Source organism: Brachycentrus maculatus, unplaced genomic scaffold (genome assembly GCF_059751285.1).
Source record: "Brachycentrus maculatus isolate JH-2025_06_01 unplaced genomic scaffold, ASM5975128v1 h1tg000869l, whole genome shotgun sequence".
Lineage (NCBI taxonomy): Eukaryota > Metazoa > Arthropoda > Insecta > Trichoptera > Brachycentridae > Brachycentrus > Brachycentrus maculatus.
In genome coordinates this window covers 246402-266743 of record NW_028281595.1, presented here as the reverse complement: position 1 = coordinate 266743, position 20342 = coordinate 246402, and the positions used below count along the sequence as shown (strand labels likewise).

At 30.7% G+C, this 20342-nt stretch overlaps 1 protein-coding gene across 1 annotated transcript; it reads left to right on the top strand.

Annotated features, from left to right (window-relative positions):
• Positions 1-14542: 14542 nt before the first annotated feature.
• On the top strand, positions 14543-15650 carry LOC148299968 (uncharacterized). The gene has a single exon (XM_088275443.1). The coding sequence runs from the start codon at positions 14543-14545 to the stop codon at positions 15614-15616; it is 1074 nt and encodes a 357-aa protein (XP_088131569.1). The 3' UTR covers positions 15617-15650.
• Positions 15651-20342: the final 4692 nt, after the last annotated feature.

Sequence of the window (20342 nt, the reverse complement as noted above, 5' to 3'; positions counted from 1 at the left end):
TTAATATTTTTCTAATGGAGAAAAAACCTTCCAATTTTACCTTAAAAGATCTGTTGCATAGTAAAAAGTTCAATAAGTGGCTTGATATTAATTTTTAATACATTTAAATATATTATTAAACTTTAAAAACGATCTCCTGAAATATCAAGTTTTTTGATTTTTGACATTGTTGAAAGGAGTGAGCGATATATGAAATAATGTAACTGTTCTGTAAAATTCCCAAGTAAAATAATGGATAAAAAAAATGATAAGAACGTCATAAATAAAAAACCATCCATTTTCAGTTGTGCATGTTTTTTTTGGAATGCCCTGAAAATGTACTATATCCCAGGAAAAGCGGCATATTTTTAGCTTAATATTTATCCGCTACAGGGCAGAAAGTGTTGTTTTTGCATTTTGAAGAAAAGGTATTGTTTAATTATTTTTTTGAATAAAGGTACTAAATATTTTTAAGATTGAGAAAAGACATTCAGGTTTTACCTAAAAAGATCTGTTGCACAGTAAAAAGTTCAATAAGTGGCTTGATAATTATTTTCAATACATTTTATTATATTCTTAAACTTTAAAAGCGATCTCCTGAAAAATCAAGTTTTTTGATATTTGACGTTGTTGAAAGGAGTGAGCGATATGTGACGCGTTTATTTATTGAAAATTCATGTACAGAAAATAAATAAGGTATATTGGCGGGGTTATTGCTAAAGCCAATATCTTCCAACCAACCAAAAACAGGCTGGTGATATTGGTTAAAAACGTTTAATAGCTGTTCGCAATCAAGTAGATAGTACTTGAACATTAAGAAAAACATAAATTACAAATTGATTTGAATAAGGAAATTTCAAAAATATTAAGTATATTTTAAAATACATATATTTAAATATAACATTTTCTTCAAAATGCAAAAACAACGCCCTGTAGTGGGTAAATATTAAGTTAAAAATATGCCGCTTTTGTTGAGATATAGTACATTATGTGGGCATTCCGAAAACATGCACAACTGAAAATTAACATTAATTAAATTCGATTTTTGATATATGACGTTGTTTAAAGGAGTGAGCGATATATGTTCAGCGAATTAAGAAAAATTATAAAGCATCACACGTGTTCTTTTATTTTAATATTATATTAAAGTCACGCGTTGTTTTCCCTATATAGAACGCTGAACAAACTCACGAAGATGTAAAAATCCCGATTTAGTCAATATATCATCTTTATCTTTCGATAATTTTGAATGAATTACCTCTCCTTGTAAAATATGCACCTTCTCTAATAACTTTAAAGAAAAATCTGAGGCATTACTATCATCAATTTGTAATTTATGTTTTTTTAATGTTCAAGTACTATCAACCCTCTGATTGCAAACAGCTATATATGGCACCAATATCACTAGTCCATTTTTGGTTGGTTGGAAGATATTGCTTTTAAGCAATAAGCTCGCCATTGTATTTATGTCTTTTTCTATATGAAGTTTTTTTTCTATTGTATGGGGATATTTCGCATCGATCGGTAAAGGTTTAATTGAAAAAAGGGTTGCAGGTATGTACCTAGTCACTACCCCGTCACATCCCTATTAGTTAAGTACCTATACAAAGTGGTTGGCAAATATTGACGGATCACTTCCCTACATAAATGAGATTTTTAAATTAAACATGAAATGCTGTCGAACAAATTGCTTCATAAGTATCAACTTTCCTTTCGATTGTAGTACCTACATTTTAAGTACTTTTCTTTTATGAAATGATTTCAAACATAAAGGAATTAAAATATATGAAAATTAAAATATATAAAATAATTATCAAAATTAAAATATGAATGATAAAATATATGCAATTAAAATACCAATTTTTTTTCATATATGATATTATAAAAAAAAAACTACATGTTTAAAGTGAGATGATTTAAGTAAAGGAAAAACATAATGTAATATATATATATATATATATATATATATTATATATATATATATGTATATATATATATATATATATATATATATATATATATATATATATATATATATATATATATATATATATATATATATATATATATATATATATATATATTTATATATATATATATATATATATATATATATATATATATATATATATATATATATATATATATATAAACATTTCATTATGGTTAAAGTAAAATTTAAAGTACGCGCCACGTTTATTAACAGTATTTCGTTACATGAAAGAGAAGAAAGATATAACGTAAAGTGAAGGAGAAAGATGGCTATTTATTTCGATGCAACGGTATTGGAGCAAAAGACGTTAACACAATGATTAACATCCTATAAATACAAATAAACACACTTATAAGCACTTGATATGTATGTACATATGTAAGAGATTAACCTTTTTACTAAACAACCTTTCAAATGCAATAAAACACCCTTTTACGTTCTCGATATTTACATTGCTAAGTCAATGTAATAATAATATTAATAATAATAAAACCCTTATCCGCACCCCAATGGTGCATAGGGCACTGTGTCAAATAAACGCAGTGTTATCTTGATCGTTTTACACATGAAGGAAGGGTGATCAGCCCTCCGATTCAGGTGGCAGTCCATGGTAATATTGAATAAATATTACAGTGAAAAAATCACTTATATTTATTTATGTAAAAATGTTTTAATACAAATAAGTATACTTTTAATGTACTTGATATGTACATTAGTAAAGAATTAAAACCCCATCAATGCAACAATATTTTAATACAAATAAGAACATTTTAATAAGTGTGCTTATTTGTAAGCACTCAGTGTGTAGGTACATAAGTAAGAGATCAAAACCCTTTCAATGTATCATGCTTTTAAATACAATTAAACACATTTATAAGTACTCGATATGTGGATTATTAACCCTGTTAATGTAACAAAGTTTTTGATACAAATAAATACACTTGTAAGCACATTATATCGCTTACTCCTTTCAAGAACGCCATAAATAAAAAATCGTCAATTTTCAGTTGTGCATGTTTTCGGAATGCCTAGAAAATATACTATATCCCAGCAAAAGTGGCATATTTTAAACTTAATATTTACCCGCTACAGGGCAGAAAGTGTTCTTTTTGCATTTGGAAGAAAATGTATTGTTTAAGTATTTTTAAAATAAACTAAATATTTTTCTAATGGAGAAAAAAACCTTCCGATTTTACCTAAAAAGATCTGTCGCATAGTAAAAAGTTCAATAAGTGGCTTGATATTAATTTTTAATACATTTAAATATATTCTTAAACTTTAAAAACGATCTCCTGAAATATCAAGTTTTTTGATTTATGACGTTGTTGAAAGGAGTGAGCGATATATGAAATAATGTAACTGTTCTGTAAAATTCCCAAATAAAATAATGGATAAAAAATGACAATAACGTCATAAATAAAATATCGTCCATTTTCAGTTGTGCATGTTTTTTTTTGGAATGCCCAGAAAATGTACTATATCCCAGGAAAAGCGGCATATTTTTAACTTAATATTTACCCGCTACAGGGCAGAAAGTGTTGTTTTTGTATTTTAAAGAAAAAGTATTGTTCAATTATTTTTTTAAATATACTAAATATTTCTCAAATGAAGAATAAACCTTCAGGTTTTACCTAAAAAGATCTGTTGCACAGTAAAAAGTTTCAAAAAGTGGCTTGATATTTATTTTAATACATTGTATTATATTTTTAAACTTTAAAAACGTTCTCCTAAAAAATCAAGTTTTTTTTTATATATGACGTTCTTAAAAGGAGTGAGCAATATGTAAAGGATTAAAACTCAATATAACAAGGTTTTGATACTAATAAGTATACTTTTAAGGTACTCAATATGTACGTTAATAAGATATTAAAACTCTGTCAGTGTAACAAGGTTTAATACAAATATACATATGTTTAATGTACTCAATATGTACTTATTAGTAAGGGATTAAAACTCTGTCAACGTAACAAGCTTTTTGATACAAATAAAAACACTTATAAATACTCAATATATACATAATTAATGAATTAAATTCCTGTCTATATAACAAGGTTTTGATACAAATAAACATACTTATCAATACTTAATATATACATAACGAATGAATTAAATTTCTGTCTATATAACAAGGTTTTGATACAAATAAACATACTTATATGCATTGGAAATGTACATTAAGAAGAGATAAAAACCCTGTCAATGTAACGGTTTTGATACAAATAAACACATTTATAAGTACTCAATATATACAGTACTAATGAATTAAAATCCTGTTAATATAACACGGTTTTCAATATGTACCTTAAGTAAACAATTAAAACCCTTTCAATGTAACAACGTTTTGATACAAATAAACATATTTTGAGGTACTCTATATGCACATTATTAGTAAGGGATTAAAACCCTGTCAACAACCCTGTACCAAGCTTTTTGATACAAATAAACACACTTATATATATACTCAATAAATACATTACTAATGAATTAAAATCCTGTCAATATTACAAGGTTTTAATCCAAATAAATATTCTTATAAAGTACTCAATATGTACCTTAAGTAAATAATTAAAACCCTTTCAATGTAATAAGGTTTTGATACAAATAAACATATTTTTAAGGTACTCAATATGTACATTATTAGTAAGGGATTAAAACCCTGTCAACGCAACAAGCTTTTTGATACAAATAAACACACTTATAAGCACTCGATATGTACATTAGTAAGGGAGCGAAAAATTACGTTAGCCACGCTCTTTGCTGAAGTGGCATTACAATATAAAATATTACGTCATCATTCTTCCCACTATTTGTGACAATGGGGTACAAACCGCAGGCACAGTGGTAACAGAGGACAATTGAAATGCTTTCGGTGTCTGTTTAATTCCCCACAAAAGGTTTTTAGCGCTCAATCTTCCTTTTTGACACCTTGGCAAAAAATGTTTCCCTATATTCGGAATTTAGATTACTGTCCGTTTTTCAATGTAATTATTTTCTTCAAACACCAAGAATATTTTTAATAATATTAATATTTCATTGGAAATAATAAATACTGATATTTACCAAGTAAAATAAATTAAAAATATTAATATTATTTATTACATCAGACACTGGATTATTCAACCTACGGATGTTCAATGATGGGCAGAATGGTGAACGTTATAAATGCCAGGTCTTAAGCCCTGGGAGGCTCAGACTTTCTAATCTTTTCATATAAAAAAGAACGATAGATATTTCATATCATGTTTAGATACCTACAGTATCGAACAGATTAATTGAAACGAATTTTTTTTTCAAAACACCAAACTCACTCAGAAAAAAAAGTTTTGGAGGTGTTCCACGTATTATGAACCAAGGCCGCTTGTTTTAGTAACTGAGATAATGAATAACGAGAAGTATCAGCCAATTTTACTGGAAAGGACGCTACCAGAGATACAAACCCTTCACAAAAAACTTATTAAATGTTAATTCTTCACAGAAAACCAATTAAATGTGTTGGATTGTTTAAAAAATCACAGACACATACCCAATTGAAAATCTATGGGCTATATCACTCACTCCTTTCAACAACGTCATAAATAAAAAAAACTAGATTTTTCAGGAGAAGGTTTTTAAAGTTTAAAAATATAATACAATGTATTAAAAATAAATATCAAGCCACTTACTGAACTTTTTACTGTGCAACAGATCTTTTTAGGTGAAACTTTAAGGTTTTTTCTCCGTTTGAAAAATATTGAGTATATTTAAAAAAATAATTAAACAATACCTTTTCTTCAAAATACAAAAACAACACTTTCTGCCCTGTAGCGGGTAAATATTAAGTTAAAATTATGCCGCTTTTCCTGGGATATATAGTACATTTTCTGGACATTCCGAAAACATGCACAACTAAAAATTGTCGATTTTTGATTTATGACGTTCTTGAAAGGAGTGAGCGATATGTAAGAATCGCCTCTCCAAAATTGATTGCATTACGGTAGAAAAGCTCATTTTGTCCATAATTCAGGTATGGTTTCAAGACAATAAAATCACATCTACGTGCCAAAACCTCATAAAATCGATGCCAAGAAGAGTAAAATCTTTGACTGAGGTCAAATGAGATCATATTTAATAATAGTTTGTGATATAATTAAAAAACAAACGATTTTATAAAACTTTTTAGGAAAATAGAAAAAAAAATTGTTTCAATTAATCTGTTCGATACTGTATAATATATTTTTAACACTGCACATTAGGCCCGGGAAAGTTTTTTTATATCATTATTTATAAACATTTTGGGTCTGTCTAAATCTTTGTCCAAAATCTGGGTTTGTCGAGTAACTAAAAAGTTATTTGACATCTCAACATTGATGAAAAATAATATAAACAATTTGAGTGAGTCCAAATAGTTGTTCACAAATCTGTGTTTTTTCCGCTGAGGATTTCTTTAAAACATTTTGACATCTCAACATAGATGAAGAAGAATATGAGAGTCGGGTTATTTACGAGGCTTATGATCTGTCATAGGCTGGTTTAGCGTTATGTTAAAATGACGTACGTTCGAATGGTGATATAAGAAAAAAATGCGAGACTGAAATAAGTATTATCGATAAAATTAGGAAAGGTGTGTTGTGATGATGTGGACATGTCGCTCACTCCTTTCAAGAACATCATAAATCAAAAATCGTCAATTTTCAGTTGTGCATGTTTTCGGAATGCCCAGAAAATGTACTATATTCCAGCAAAAGCGGCATATTTTAACTTAATATTTACCCGCTACAGGGCAGAAAGTGTTGTTTTTGCATTTTGAAGAAAAGGCATTGTTTAATTTTTTTAAAAAATAAACTTATATTTTTCAAATGGAGATAAAACCTTCAGGTTATACCTAAAATGATCTGTTGCACATTAAAAGTTCAGTAAGCGGCTTGATATTTATTTTTAATACATTGTATTATATTTTTAAACATTAAAAACATTTTTCTGAAAAATCAAGTTTTTTTATTTATGACGTTCTTAAAGGAGTGAGCGATGTGTGACGAATGAGTGAGGAAAGAAAGCTAAAAAGTATGAGGCGTATGTAGATGGAAATAGGAGTAGAAGAAGACCGAAGAAAACTTGGCTTGTTTCGAAAACTAATGTAGTTTTCATCGATATGTGATTAGTATGGAGTAGATAAGGCGAAGATTGTTTGCAAAGATGGAGTGGCGTGGCGTTCTATTCTCTCTGCCTACCCCTGCGCAGAAGCGGTGTGATGGTTAGTTAGTTAGTTTTAAATAATGCGGACACCTCAATAATTGTATTGCTGTACTTTTAATAATGTTGCAAAACTTTTTTTCAAATATATATCCCACGAAAATGAATGGCTCCTTTAAAACCGTGACAAGTACGAGTAATTTCATCTATGTATACAAAATGAAGCTTTTTTAATAAAAGCGCTACAGTGTATACAAAAGCGCATTCAATACAATTATCAAATTTAGTCAAGTGTTTTTTTTTTACCTCCCACAAGCTCTCGGTCAAACCTTCAATGAATACCCTCGATCCATTCTTAAAAACGCAATTGATCTAAAATTTATGATGTATCACATTGTTATGCCTATTGTGGAACGGTCACTGCGCAAACGGAAAGTCTATAAAATATAGACCACACAAGAAATAATGTTTAATGCCTTAAGAAATTATCGGCCGGGTTGACAATAGACAATAATAACCTAAGCCGATTGAATGAAGGATTCAAGTGAGATGTCGCGTATAAATCACAAATTTGAAGGGAAATATTCATTCTTGTCTCTTAGAGAAATTCGCGTGGCCTTTGATTTTGAATTCGGATTTTCTTTGTATTTCGATGGTATTATTTAATTTGCGGCAGGATTGTTATTAAATTTTATGAAGGTGAGTTCATAAATTTATGGAAGATTTACAATACAGGACCTTTATTACAAAATAATATTGCTTTTAATATATATATATATATATATATATATATATATATAGGGAAACATTTCTATAAAAGGTTTGTATAGATTCGGAAGAATATGGAAGTCTGAGTATACACAGGGCTTGCGAACTGACATGGGCTCGTTTGAGTGATCTCTATATACACGTGTAACATTCAGCACTCTACCCGTGATTACACACAATAAGGGCGTTTGTCCACTACGTGGAATTTTACCGTCCGGCACGTCAGTTAGCGTTTTAAAATGGCGATTGGTTTGGATTGGCTTGTGCTTTTGTCCATCCTTCTTCGGATCTGTGCTCTTGATTGGTGAGCGAACACGTTGCGCGTAAATTCGATCACGCTAAATTGTCGTAGTCGCTTTCATTTTTTAAACCGGACTGCCGGACGGTAAAATTCCGGGTAGTGGACAAGCGCCCTAACTCGTGTAAGTTTCATCGTATATGTATATATATATATATATATATATATATATATATATATATATATATATATATATATATATATATATATATATATATATATAAAAATATATATATATATATATATATATATATATATATATATATATATATATATATATATATATATATATATATATATATACATATATATATATATATATATATATATATATATGTATATATATATATATATAAATATATATATATATATATATATATATATATATATATATATATATATATATATATATATATATATATATATATATATATATATATATATATATATATATATATATATATATATATATATATATATATATATATAATCAAAATGATTTCGATACACACACACACGCGCGCAGATTTAACGTTATTATAAGATGCCACAAAATGCCCAAATATACTAGAAGGCTAATTCGATCAATCAAAAATCATTTTGATTTCCTTATTCGCACGAATGAAGGATGACCAGGAGATCATAAAAGGCGGAGGGATAGCGAGATCCTTATCAATATCTTGTATTATAGTGTCATGAAGTGGGGTAAAGGCAATACACCTGTGTTTTCTTATGTGCTCCGGATAAAAAAATCATAAAAAATATTCCAGAATACCCAGAATTAAACTGATGCTTGTTAGAAATCAACTATATGGTAATAATATTTTAAAATATTTATATTGACATCTCAACATAGCTGAAGAAAAATATTGAGTTTGGGTATTTACATGGCTTACGACCTGACATAGGCTGATTTAAGTGATCAATTAATACACGTGTAATTTTCACCATTCTACCCATGATTGACGACCACACTACTCAAATATCAGATGTTTTATTTATTTTTTAATTATGACCTTCATTCATATGAAAGTACTCGGCACTATTTATGGTTGAGTTCAACAAAGTATTTTTTTCATTTAGTATTTTTCAAGAAATATATATTTGATTCATCCCGAATTATTTAACATACTAGAAGAAGCCTGAAAACAATATTGTATTTAAAAAATATGCCATTAATACAGGAGAAAGTGACCTATTGCATGTGTTTACAAAAACGAGATCATTGACTATATATGTATATATATTACTAGCTTAATCTTAGCTGAAAAACATCCCAAATGATTTTAAACTGGGAAGTATAATATATTGACTTAGTAAAAATGACTAACTGCATTGATGTTTATTTTGTTGCCAAGTAAAAGTGACTTAAATGGCCCTCCTGAACATTTTACGTTTTATTAGTTGGTCACTTTCTCCTGTACGACTACGATATGTTAAAAATTAACATATATAATAATCAAATGAAAAATTATAAAGGTTTGATTTTTTTAAATAATGTTTTATTACCGATACGTTGATGTAAAATTAAATTTTATATAAGATTAAAACAAAAAACCCATGTTTTTTTCTAAATTGTAACTAAAATACAATATCCTAAACCGTCTTTTATACAGAAATATAAAAATAATATAAAAATCCCACCAGGCGTGCAGAAATTAAAACCAATTCAATGTGTGATAAATCCCCGGTAGCCTATCAATTATATTTTATCAAACCCGCAATCAAAAACCCTCTAAAACCCCATTTGATTTGACATTCATAACACGCTCCTTCGTCTTTTAAAGGCTTTGTCTTGTATATAGGTCATGTGAGGCAGGATTTTCTCAAAGGACCTGATCAATCAAGCAATGCAAGGAGCCCTGACAGCCTCCCTATGCTGGCTTATGTTTGTGAACAGAAATGAAGATGTATTCTCCTGAATTATTTCTATAAGGACGTTGAGAATAATCTCGGTTACGGATAACGGTATCTGATTGCGTATTGTATCCTTCCAAGGTGTGGGAAGACGTTAGAAATGAAATGAAATGTGTTTAAAAATACTAGATATCGACCTTTTCCCGGCAAACATCGTTGAATTCAGTTAGGGCATTTCGATGTTTGGGAAGACGTTAGAAATGAAACGAAATGTGTTTAAAAATACTAGATATTGACCTTTTCCCGGCTAATATTGTTGAATTCAGTAAGGGCATTTTGATGTTTAGGAAGACGTTAGAAATGAAACGAAATGTATTTAAAAATACTAGATATCGACCTTTTCCCGTCAAATATCGTTGAATTCAGTTAGGGCATTTCGATGTTTGGGAAGACGTTAGAAATGAAACGAAATGTGTTTAAAAATACTAACTATTGACTTTTTCCCAGCAAATATCGTTGAATTCAGTAAGGGCATTTTGGTGTGTGGGATAACGATAGAAATGAAACGAAATGTGTTTAAAAATACTGAATATCGACTTTTTCCCTGAAAAATATCGTTGAATTCAGTTTTTCATTTTTTGAGGTTAATCTGATCAAAATATACCATACGCGTGATTTACACAAATAAAAAAACACACGTTATAGTATATGGCATAGTATAAAATCACCTACAAAGTCAAGTGAGACTCTATGGTTAGTTTTATTAAACTTGGTAAATACCACCATTTCTGAAAATCTATTGCGACACGTGTTTCGATGCATTCCACATCATTTTCAACCACCGTATGCGCGAAATGCATCGTATCACGTCTCACGATTTTATTTTACAAATTGTGGTATTTACCAAGTAAGACTGATATTAAAAATGGTTAGATATTATCACAAAGTGACTGCCAAATCAATTAATGAATGTTATCCTTTTTATTGGGTGTGTACAAAATAGAGAATATTTTTGTCAAATATTGACCGATTTCTATTTCTTTCGGCTATTGGTGGAAAACATATCGAACTACACAAATTAAACACCGTTGTCCAATAAACGTATCCCCGATTTACAACATTTTGAGTGTGTCCAAATACTTGTTCACACACACTTTGGACACACTCAAAATGTTGTAAATAAATTATCTGGTCAAATTATAAGCTTAAATAATAAAAATGAAAATGGTATTTTCTGGCGTTTCTCATGTGTGTGATTATAATTCAGGATTCGGACCTCACATACTAATATAAGAGTTTCTGCTTAGTAAAAAAACTTCTTTACATCTCACCAATAGATGTCTCTAGTGAAGTTCTAGTGATTCAAGAACAAGGTTTCTAAATTGGTTCATATATATAGAACTTCCAAGAATTTGAGTAGCGTGGTTGTCAATAATGGGTAGAATTGGTGAATGTTACACGTGTGTAAAGTGATCACTTAAACCAGCCTATGACGGTCGTCAGCCCCGTAAATGCCCAGACTCAATTGCCGAATCAATATATAATTTTTTTTTCAAGGTTATTCAGAGTGTTTACCCAGAAATTTACTGAAAATAAACTAATAGATGCGATAACGATATTTTGTAGAACAATGGTCGATATGATTACAAAAAATGAACAATATTTTTTTATATCATTAACATTTAAAGCACAAACTTTGTCATTTTCCGATTAATGAAAATAACTGAAATAAAAGTCAGCAACATTGTGTTTCCATTTTGTTACCTAGGAACCGAACCCAGGGCTTCCGGCACTGGAAACAAGCGCTTTAACCATTAGACTACGAAAGCGAATTAAATATCACGTTATATCTTATTATAAAATAATAATAATAATAAACCCTTATTCGCACCCCAATGGTGCATAGGGCATTGCGTCATATAAACGCAGTGTTATCTTGATTGTTTACACATGAAGGAAAGGTGATCAGCCCTCCGCTTCAGGTACCAATCCAGGGTAATATTGAATAAATATTACAGTGAAAAAATCACTCATATTTATTTTACCCCCCCTGGGAATCGAGCCCGGGACCTCCAGAACGTTAGCCGAGCGTGCTGACCATTACACTACGGAGGTGTCCAAAATCTTATTATAACTTAATTAAAACGTCGACCAGTTTTGAAGCTTAAAACCTCGAAGCGAAAAGCTTCTACAAATACATATGTATGTATATATTTATTAATATATGGATGTACACATTTTGTCCGCCTTCGTAGTGTAATAGTCAGCATGCTCGGCTACCGTTCTATAAAATCCCGGGTTAGATTCCCAGGGGATGGGGTTAAAAAAAGTGTTTTTTTCACTCAATTCAACATTCTCCTTATCGAAGGGCTGAACACCTTTTCTTCATGTGTCAACGATTAAGATAACACTGCGTTTATATGATGCAGTGCCCTATGCAACATCGGGTGCAGATAAGAGTTAAGTAACAAAAAAAATAAGACCATAGTTATATAAACAGCAAAAAAGTTTTAAAAAAGTATAACTCAATATCGTTAAAGAATTATAAACACATAAACGAATAGCGCCATTATGTCTGCCCGAAACGAAAAAGGTTGCGTTTTTTTTGTTGAAAAAGCCTTTAAAATTTTTATGGATTCGTATCACTTAGCGTAGATAATTGTGCGTCCCATTTAAGAGTAAAAGTGAATGAATACGTCATATTTCGGGATATTTTAGGAAGATCATTCAGAGAGGTACAAAATTTCACGGTCGTCCACTGCTTTTTATAATGAAGAAATATGGTTTGCGAAAAAAACAGAGAAGACATTCCACAAGTAAAGAAAATGAAAATACATAAAAAATATATATTTTATTTTAAAGGATATACCAACATCTCTTTTTCAATACGGTTTTAACCCTAGATGACGGGACTTGTTTCATTCCACTTTAAGGATAATATATATATATATATATATATATATATATATATATATATATATATATATATATATATATATATATATATATATATATATATATATATATATATATATATATATATATATATATATATATATATATATATATATATATATATATATATATATATATATATATATATATATATATATATATATATATATATATATATATATATATATATATATATATATATATATATATATATATATATATATATATATATATATATATATATATATATATATATATATATATATATATATATATATATATATATATATATATATATATATATATATATATATATATATATACACACAAATCAAATTGTTACGGTCTGTCAAATATCCAAAAAAAGTAATTTAACCTTAATTTTAATTTTTATGTTTCTGTATAAATTTCCGACCGTGATAATTCCATTTTAATCTACATTTCACCTGTTGATGGAATGTGTTTTTTTTATGATAAGGAGAGTTTTAATGTATTTTTAATTCAATTTTACTAGGTAACCACCATTTCTTAAAATCTGCTGTGACTTCGATTCACATACGGTATTTGAAAAGGATTGCATCGAAATACATGTCACAATTGATTTTAAGAAATCTAAATATTTACCAAGTAAAACTCAAATTAAAAATGGAAAAATTAAAAATGGAAAATCAATGGCCACATTTTTTTGACCTCTTAGGTGCGGACCGCAGAGTTATATTTCCCACAAACGTAATACGTTTCTTCGCGATCACAATTTTATACTATTTTTGTATAAAAAAATAGTAAAAAACTTTACGTTTAAAATTTTACACAGCATAATAACTGGCTTTAAAATATCAACAAAAAAAAAGTTTTGTATTTGTGAGAATATTTTTAATAATCAATAAAAAATATCGAAAAACCGACGCATGTTATTCAATGGATGCAAACCGCAGCTTACAAAAATAGTAGGTATAAAAATTGGGACCACTGAAGAGGGGGATAGTGCAATGGAAAGGGGGCTCAACCTTCCCCCACCACTTTGTGGCTCGAGCTATTGTAATTGTTCAAGGGCCAGCCCCCTAATGTCAACTGCCTTCTGTGGGCTCGTCAGGCCCTAGGGCAAAAAAACACCCCAAACTACCCTAAACGCACTGTCATCCAACAAAGAGAGCGCTTGAAATACACCAAACTAAACGAATCAACGTACGAAGATCTAGTCTTTATTGCAGATACAATAGAGCACAAACTCCTGTGGGTTTTGAAAACCTTTTGGGTGAGATTGCAATTGTTCATGTTGTTATTTATAGAGTGGGGGATGGATGCAGTCTAGATTTTGAGCCTCTTTTTGACTTACAAACCATTCAATGAATACTTGTAGCTTTAGTATATTAGTTGTAAAGGGATTGATTCTGATACCAGTCAGGGGTTTTCCGTGAACCGACGAACATCTCTAGAGATCTTTTATTACAAGTGGCGTGAATTGGCGCAAGTGTTTAAAAAGTTTTAACCAATTTTTACTGACCTAATTTTTGTTTTCAAAAATGATGTTGGCATCGCAGATGTATTCGAAGTTATTCAGACCGTGGGATGCTGTGGGTGTTGAAGATACAAGTGATATAAATGGAGACATTTTAAAGCAAAATAAGCCGACGCAAGTTGGTCTTAAAAGCAAAGAAGATTTCACAGTGGGGAAAACGAGTTTACAGGCGTCGGAGCAGAGGATGAAGAGAATTCATTCTGAAAAGGGGAAATTGAGAAAGATCAGAAATCAACTGAAAAAAGACAGCGCTACTCTTCACCAAGACTGTACGATTTCAACAACTACGGACGAGCTACTGAATATAAGAAATTCTCATCCAACAGATTTTGACAAAAATGACAAAAACAGCATTGCTATCAGCGAACGGTTGGGACAAAGTGATTCTAATAACATTATGGATCCTATCCGAAAACACCCCTCAAAAAAATCAAATAATATCTCTGATGTTAAAGACGCAGCAGAAAGGATTATCCCTCCATCTTACCAGTACTATCCTGAACACATGATCAACTCGATGGACCTTCTGCACTACCCGGATCCTTACTCTCAACATGTGGGTCGGCACCACCCTGACCTGTTGACCCAAGCTGAGTTGGCGCAGTCTCTAGGAATTCCACCTTCAGATCCACTTCTGATCGAGTCTTTCGCTCAAGGATATGCGATGGAACTAGAATACGCCAGGATTCTCCACCAAGAAAACCAGACGAAGCTTCTCAACGCTAGAAAGCAGCGTCCGAAGAAATACAGATGCCCTCACTGCGACGTCGGTTTCTCAAACAACGGCCAATTAAAAGGACATATCAGAATTCACACTGGAGAAAGACCATTCAAATGCGACGACAAGTCCTGCGGGAAGACCTTCACCAGAAACGAAGAACTGACCAGACACAGAAGGATTCATTCTGGACTCAGGCCGTATCCCTGTCAAACTTGCGGGAAGAAATTCGGGAGACGGGATCATCTGAAGAAACACACCAAGACTCATATAGTTCAAGCCGAGAGAATGATGCCAATGTTTGTTCCTTTATCCGCTATGCCATCGGTTCCTGGATATCCTTACATATATGGTTACTAAAAATCAAAATCACTTTACTATGCCGAGAGTTGATAAGTTCGTAAGTTTCAAATTCTATCACAGTGAATATTTATGAATTTTTATTTCAAGCGAATATGTACTATTTCTTAAATTTTGACTTGGATTTCAATCGTACCCACAAATATCACAAAAAATATTCCTTCTTACTAGTTAAAAGAAATAAAATTAATCCAAAATGTGAAAACCCAGATTTGTGAACAGGTATTTGGACGCACTCGAAATGTTGTGAATAAATAATAAAAAAAATCTTGTATATTTATATTCTGTATAAAATAAAAGTAGATAGATCTGTATATATGTAAATAAATGAAAGTGTATAATATTATAATTTGAACAAAATATATGATTTTAAGAAAAAAAATAAAACCTACTTTTAATAAATTTATATTGAAAAATCAGAATTACATAAGGTGTTTTATTTTTTGTTGTTGTTGATATTATTTATTTATAATTTTTTATTCAAAGAGAAAGATGAAGAAGATCTGGGTGTAAAATATAAGTAGAAAAAATGGGGAAATTTTTAGTAAAAGGGAAAAGTGTGTTCTCTAGGGATGAAAAGATTGATAAAGATATTGGAAGGAGAGTGAAAGTAAAAGATGTAAAAGATGCACTGCAATTAGTTGGCACAAGTAAAAGCGAAAGTTAAAGTTGCAGTACACAATGGAGGCCTGGAGGATAAAAGTAGATTAAATGCATTCAAAATGGGATCTCTCAGACAAATGTGCCGCAAAACTGTGCTCGATAGATGTCCGAATGGTGAAATAAGGACAAAATGCATGGCTGAGACAAGTATTATCGATACAACTTTAAAAAGGTGCATTGAGATAGTTTGGGCATGTGAATCAAATGTGAGCGAAGAAAGAATAGTAAAACAAATTTATGTGGTGGATGTGTTTAGTAACAGAAGCAGACAAAGACCGAAGAAAACTTGGCATGATGAAGAATTTAAAATAACTTATTTAGTGGTCAGGTCAGGAGTCCGAATAATAGGCGGGTATGTATGAGGAGATGCGTGAATGGGGAAAAAGCGAAGAATGTTTGCAAAGACAGAGAGGTGTGGAGTTCAATACTCTTTGCAGCGTATGCGTTTCAAAAGTTCTGCTTCATCAATTATATTCACAAATAAACAAATTAAACTAATTTTTAGTGAAAAATTTAAATAAATTTTTCGGAAAATATTTTTTACAATGTCGGATTGGTCCAACAGTAATTTTGAAAACAATTTTTTACTCAAAGTAGCGATAGTAGTGAAGATAAAATTGGAATGTAAATCACTTAGGAGATAGAAATCGATGGTGGAAACTCCGAGGTCGAGCCAATTTCACACAGCCTTAGCACATTGATATCAATGAAATTTTTGTGTTTTATCTCTCTCTCAAATTACATTTATTTTTAAATATGTGAAATTATATTTATTACAAAAATGTGATGAATTTGAGTAGTTCAATGTGTTTTCCACCAATAACAGGTAGAAATACTAAAATCGGTTAATATTTAAGAAAAATATTCTCTATTTTGTACACACGAAATAAAAATGATTTTATTCTTTTTTGACATCTTATCAAAGATGAAAAAGAATATGGAAGTCTGGGCATTTACGGGACTGACGATCGTCATAGGCTGGTTCAAGTGATTACTTTACACACGTGTAACATTCACCAATTCTACCCATTACTGACAACCACACTACTCAAATTCTTGGAAGTTCTAAATATATGAACCAATTTTGAAATATTATTTAAAAAAAATAAAAGAAAATAATAATATGAAAATAACTCCTGTAATTGGAGATTGTCCGCCTCCGTAGCGTAATGGTCAGCACGCTCGTCTACCGTTCTGGAGGTCACGGGTTCGATTCCCAGGGGGGGTCAAATAAATATAAGTGATTTTTTCACTGTAATATTTATTCAATATTACCCTGGAATGGTACCTGAAGCGGAGGGCTGATCACTCATTCCTTCATGTGTAAACGATCAATTTTAACACTGCGTTTATGTGAAGCAGTGCCCTATGCACCATTGGGGTGCGGATAAGGGTTTTATTATTATTATTTTTATTAATTGGAGATAATCCAGATTTTGTGAACAAGTATTTGGATATACTCAAAATGTTGTAAAAAAATTATTATTTTTATTGGTTGATTCGGTAGTCGCTTTGAGTTAAAATCTATACATTTTTATTTAATTTTAACATAGTAAAAATCTAAATTTCTTACAATTTATTGTGAAATGTGTTTCTATGCATTCAGCGTCATTTTAAAATCGCTAAATGCATCGAGCACGTGTCACAATAAAAAAAACATTCTTTGTAAAAAATTCTTCAGCAATTTTAGCATCCATAAAAAAATTAAGCACAAAACCGGCTTTACTAACTAACTAACTAACCATCACGCCGCTTCCCCGCAGGGGTAGGCAGAGAGAATAGAACGACACACCACTCTGTCCTTGCAAACATTATTCGCCTCTTCCACGTTCATGCATCTCCTCATACATACCCGCCGATTGTTACGACTCCTAACCTGACCACTTTCAAGTATTTGGCATACCTGACCGTGCCATGTTTTTCTCGGTCTTCCTCTGCTTCTTTTCCCACTAACATTCGCCTAATAAATTTGTTTTACCGTTCTTTCCTCACTCATTCGTTCTACATGTCCAAACCATCTCGACACACCTTTCTTAATTTTATCGATAATGCTTATCTCAGCTTTGCATTCCTTCCATATTTCACTATTCGCACATCTATCATGCATCGTTTTGTCGCACATTCTTCTGAGAGATCGCATTTCGACTGCATTCAGTCTACTTTCATCCTTCTTTTGCCAACTCTATGTTTCACTTCCATACATTAGACAAAAACGGCTTAAGATATCGAATTAAAAAAACTATATTTGGTATATTTTTTACCGAATGGAAGTAAAACTAATGTTATCGGTCAATATACGAGAAAAATATTGATGATTTTTTTTTTAAATTTATATTTCACTTGGTAATTACCGATATTTCTAATCTATTGAGACACGTGTTTCTATCCATTCCGCACACGGTGTTAGAAAATGATGCGGAACACATCGAAATACTTAACACATTAGATTATAAAAAAATGTGATATTCACCAAGTAAAACTTAAGTTCAAAATGGATAGATATTACTACAAAGCGACTGCCAAATCAATTCATGAAAAGGTTTGGTAGACAAATAATAAAATTACTTTTTACCACCGTTTCTTCGAAAAAAAGTTCAGTAATTTCAGCATACATATAAGAATAATCTTACCACTAAAACGCTTAAAAATGAAAAGTGCATATTTTTCTCTGAAATAGTCATAACGCAATATTTTCCCTTTGTAACTGAATATTGAAAAGCCTCTAGGGCTATAAAACAACGACTCTAGTTTCTCAGTCAAGTTCGCATACTTACAACTACCCCTAAATCGCCGCCTTCGTCAAAGAATTTATGTTTGTTATATTAAGTTTGCACCCCATTCAAACAAATTGTATCGCTGTAAGGGTTTGTCCGAATTCGCCAGACCGTAAAAAGCTCCGAGGGGCGTTGCGTGAGATGCATATAGGAGGGAAAATGTCACCCGGGTATAGAAAATGCAGCGTGCGTTGCATATTAATGCGTCGGATTAAAAAGGAGGAGGGTAAGGCTGTGCGAAGGCAATATTTCATCAATTTAATTAATTTAGCTTCCACTCCCTTGGAAATGTATAAAGCCATGATTCCAGCTCGCAGGAAAAGCAATGCTGAATAAATATTACATTAAAAAAAATATACGAATTTTATGTTTAAATATATTGGCAGGCTTATTGCTAAGTGCAACACTTTAAACCTTTCAAAAACAGAGTAGTGAGAGCGGTCAAAATTTGAACCTTTGAAAATGGTTAAATGCAAAAAAAATAATTTCATTAATTGTTTCGGCACTAATTTTGTGTAATTTTTGATAATATATTTCAATTTTTAATGTTAGTTATACTAGGTAAATACCGCTATTCTTTAAAATCTGTTGTGACACGCGCTTTGATCCATTCCGCATCAAGAAAAAATGGTATTTACCTAGTAAAACTTAAATTAAAATACAGAAAATAGTTGGAAGAACAAAATGAAGAGTAAAAAATATGAAGAAATTTTATTAATTAGATGAAATGTATAAAATAAAAATTGCACATGCTACACCGTACACATGACGGAAGTGAAACTTCTCAAAAAACAAGGGATAAGAGATATTTAGTGTGTGTGTAAAAGAGAGAGAGATCATCTCAAAAGAATTACTACAATACAAAATTTGAAAAACAATACAAGTTTACCTCGTTCTTACTGTACTCCATAATTTTTTACTTTTCTTTCTTCACTCATTTGATTCATATACCTAAACCATCTCAACACACCTTTCTTAATTTTATGGATAGTGCTTATCTCAGCCTTGCATTCTTTCCTTATATCACCATTCGAACACCTATGGTATAAAACATCGTTTTGCCACAAATTCGTCTAAGAGAGTACATTTCGACTATATTCAGACTATTTTATCCTTCTTTGAAATATATTGATATAATAATAAAACCCTAATCCGCACCCCAATGGTGCATAGGGCACTGCGTCATATCAACGCAGTGTTATCTTGATCGTTTACATATGAAGGAAAGGTGATCAGACCTCCGATTCAGGTACCAGTCCAGGGTAATATTGAATAAATATTACAGTGAA

Bases quoted from the DNA above. Each gene is read 5' to 3' on its own strand.
- LOC148299968 (XM_088275443.1), top strand. From the start codon at position 14,543: ATGATGTTGGCATCGCAGATGTATTCGAAGTTATTCAGACCGTGGGAT.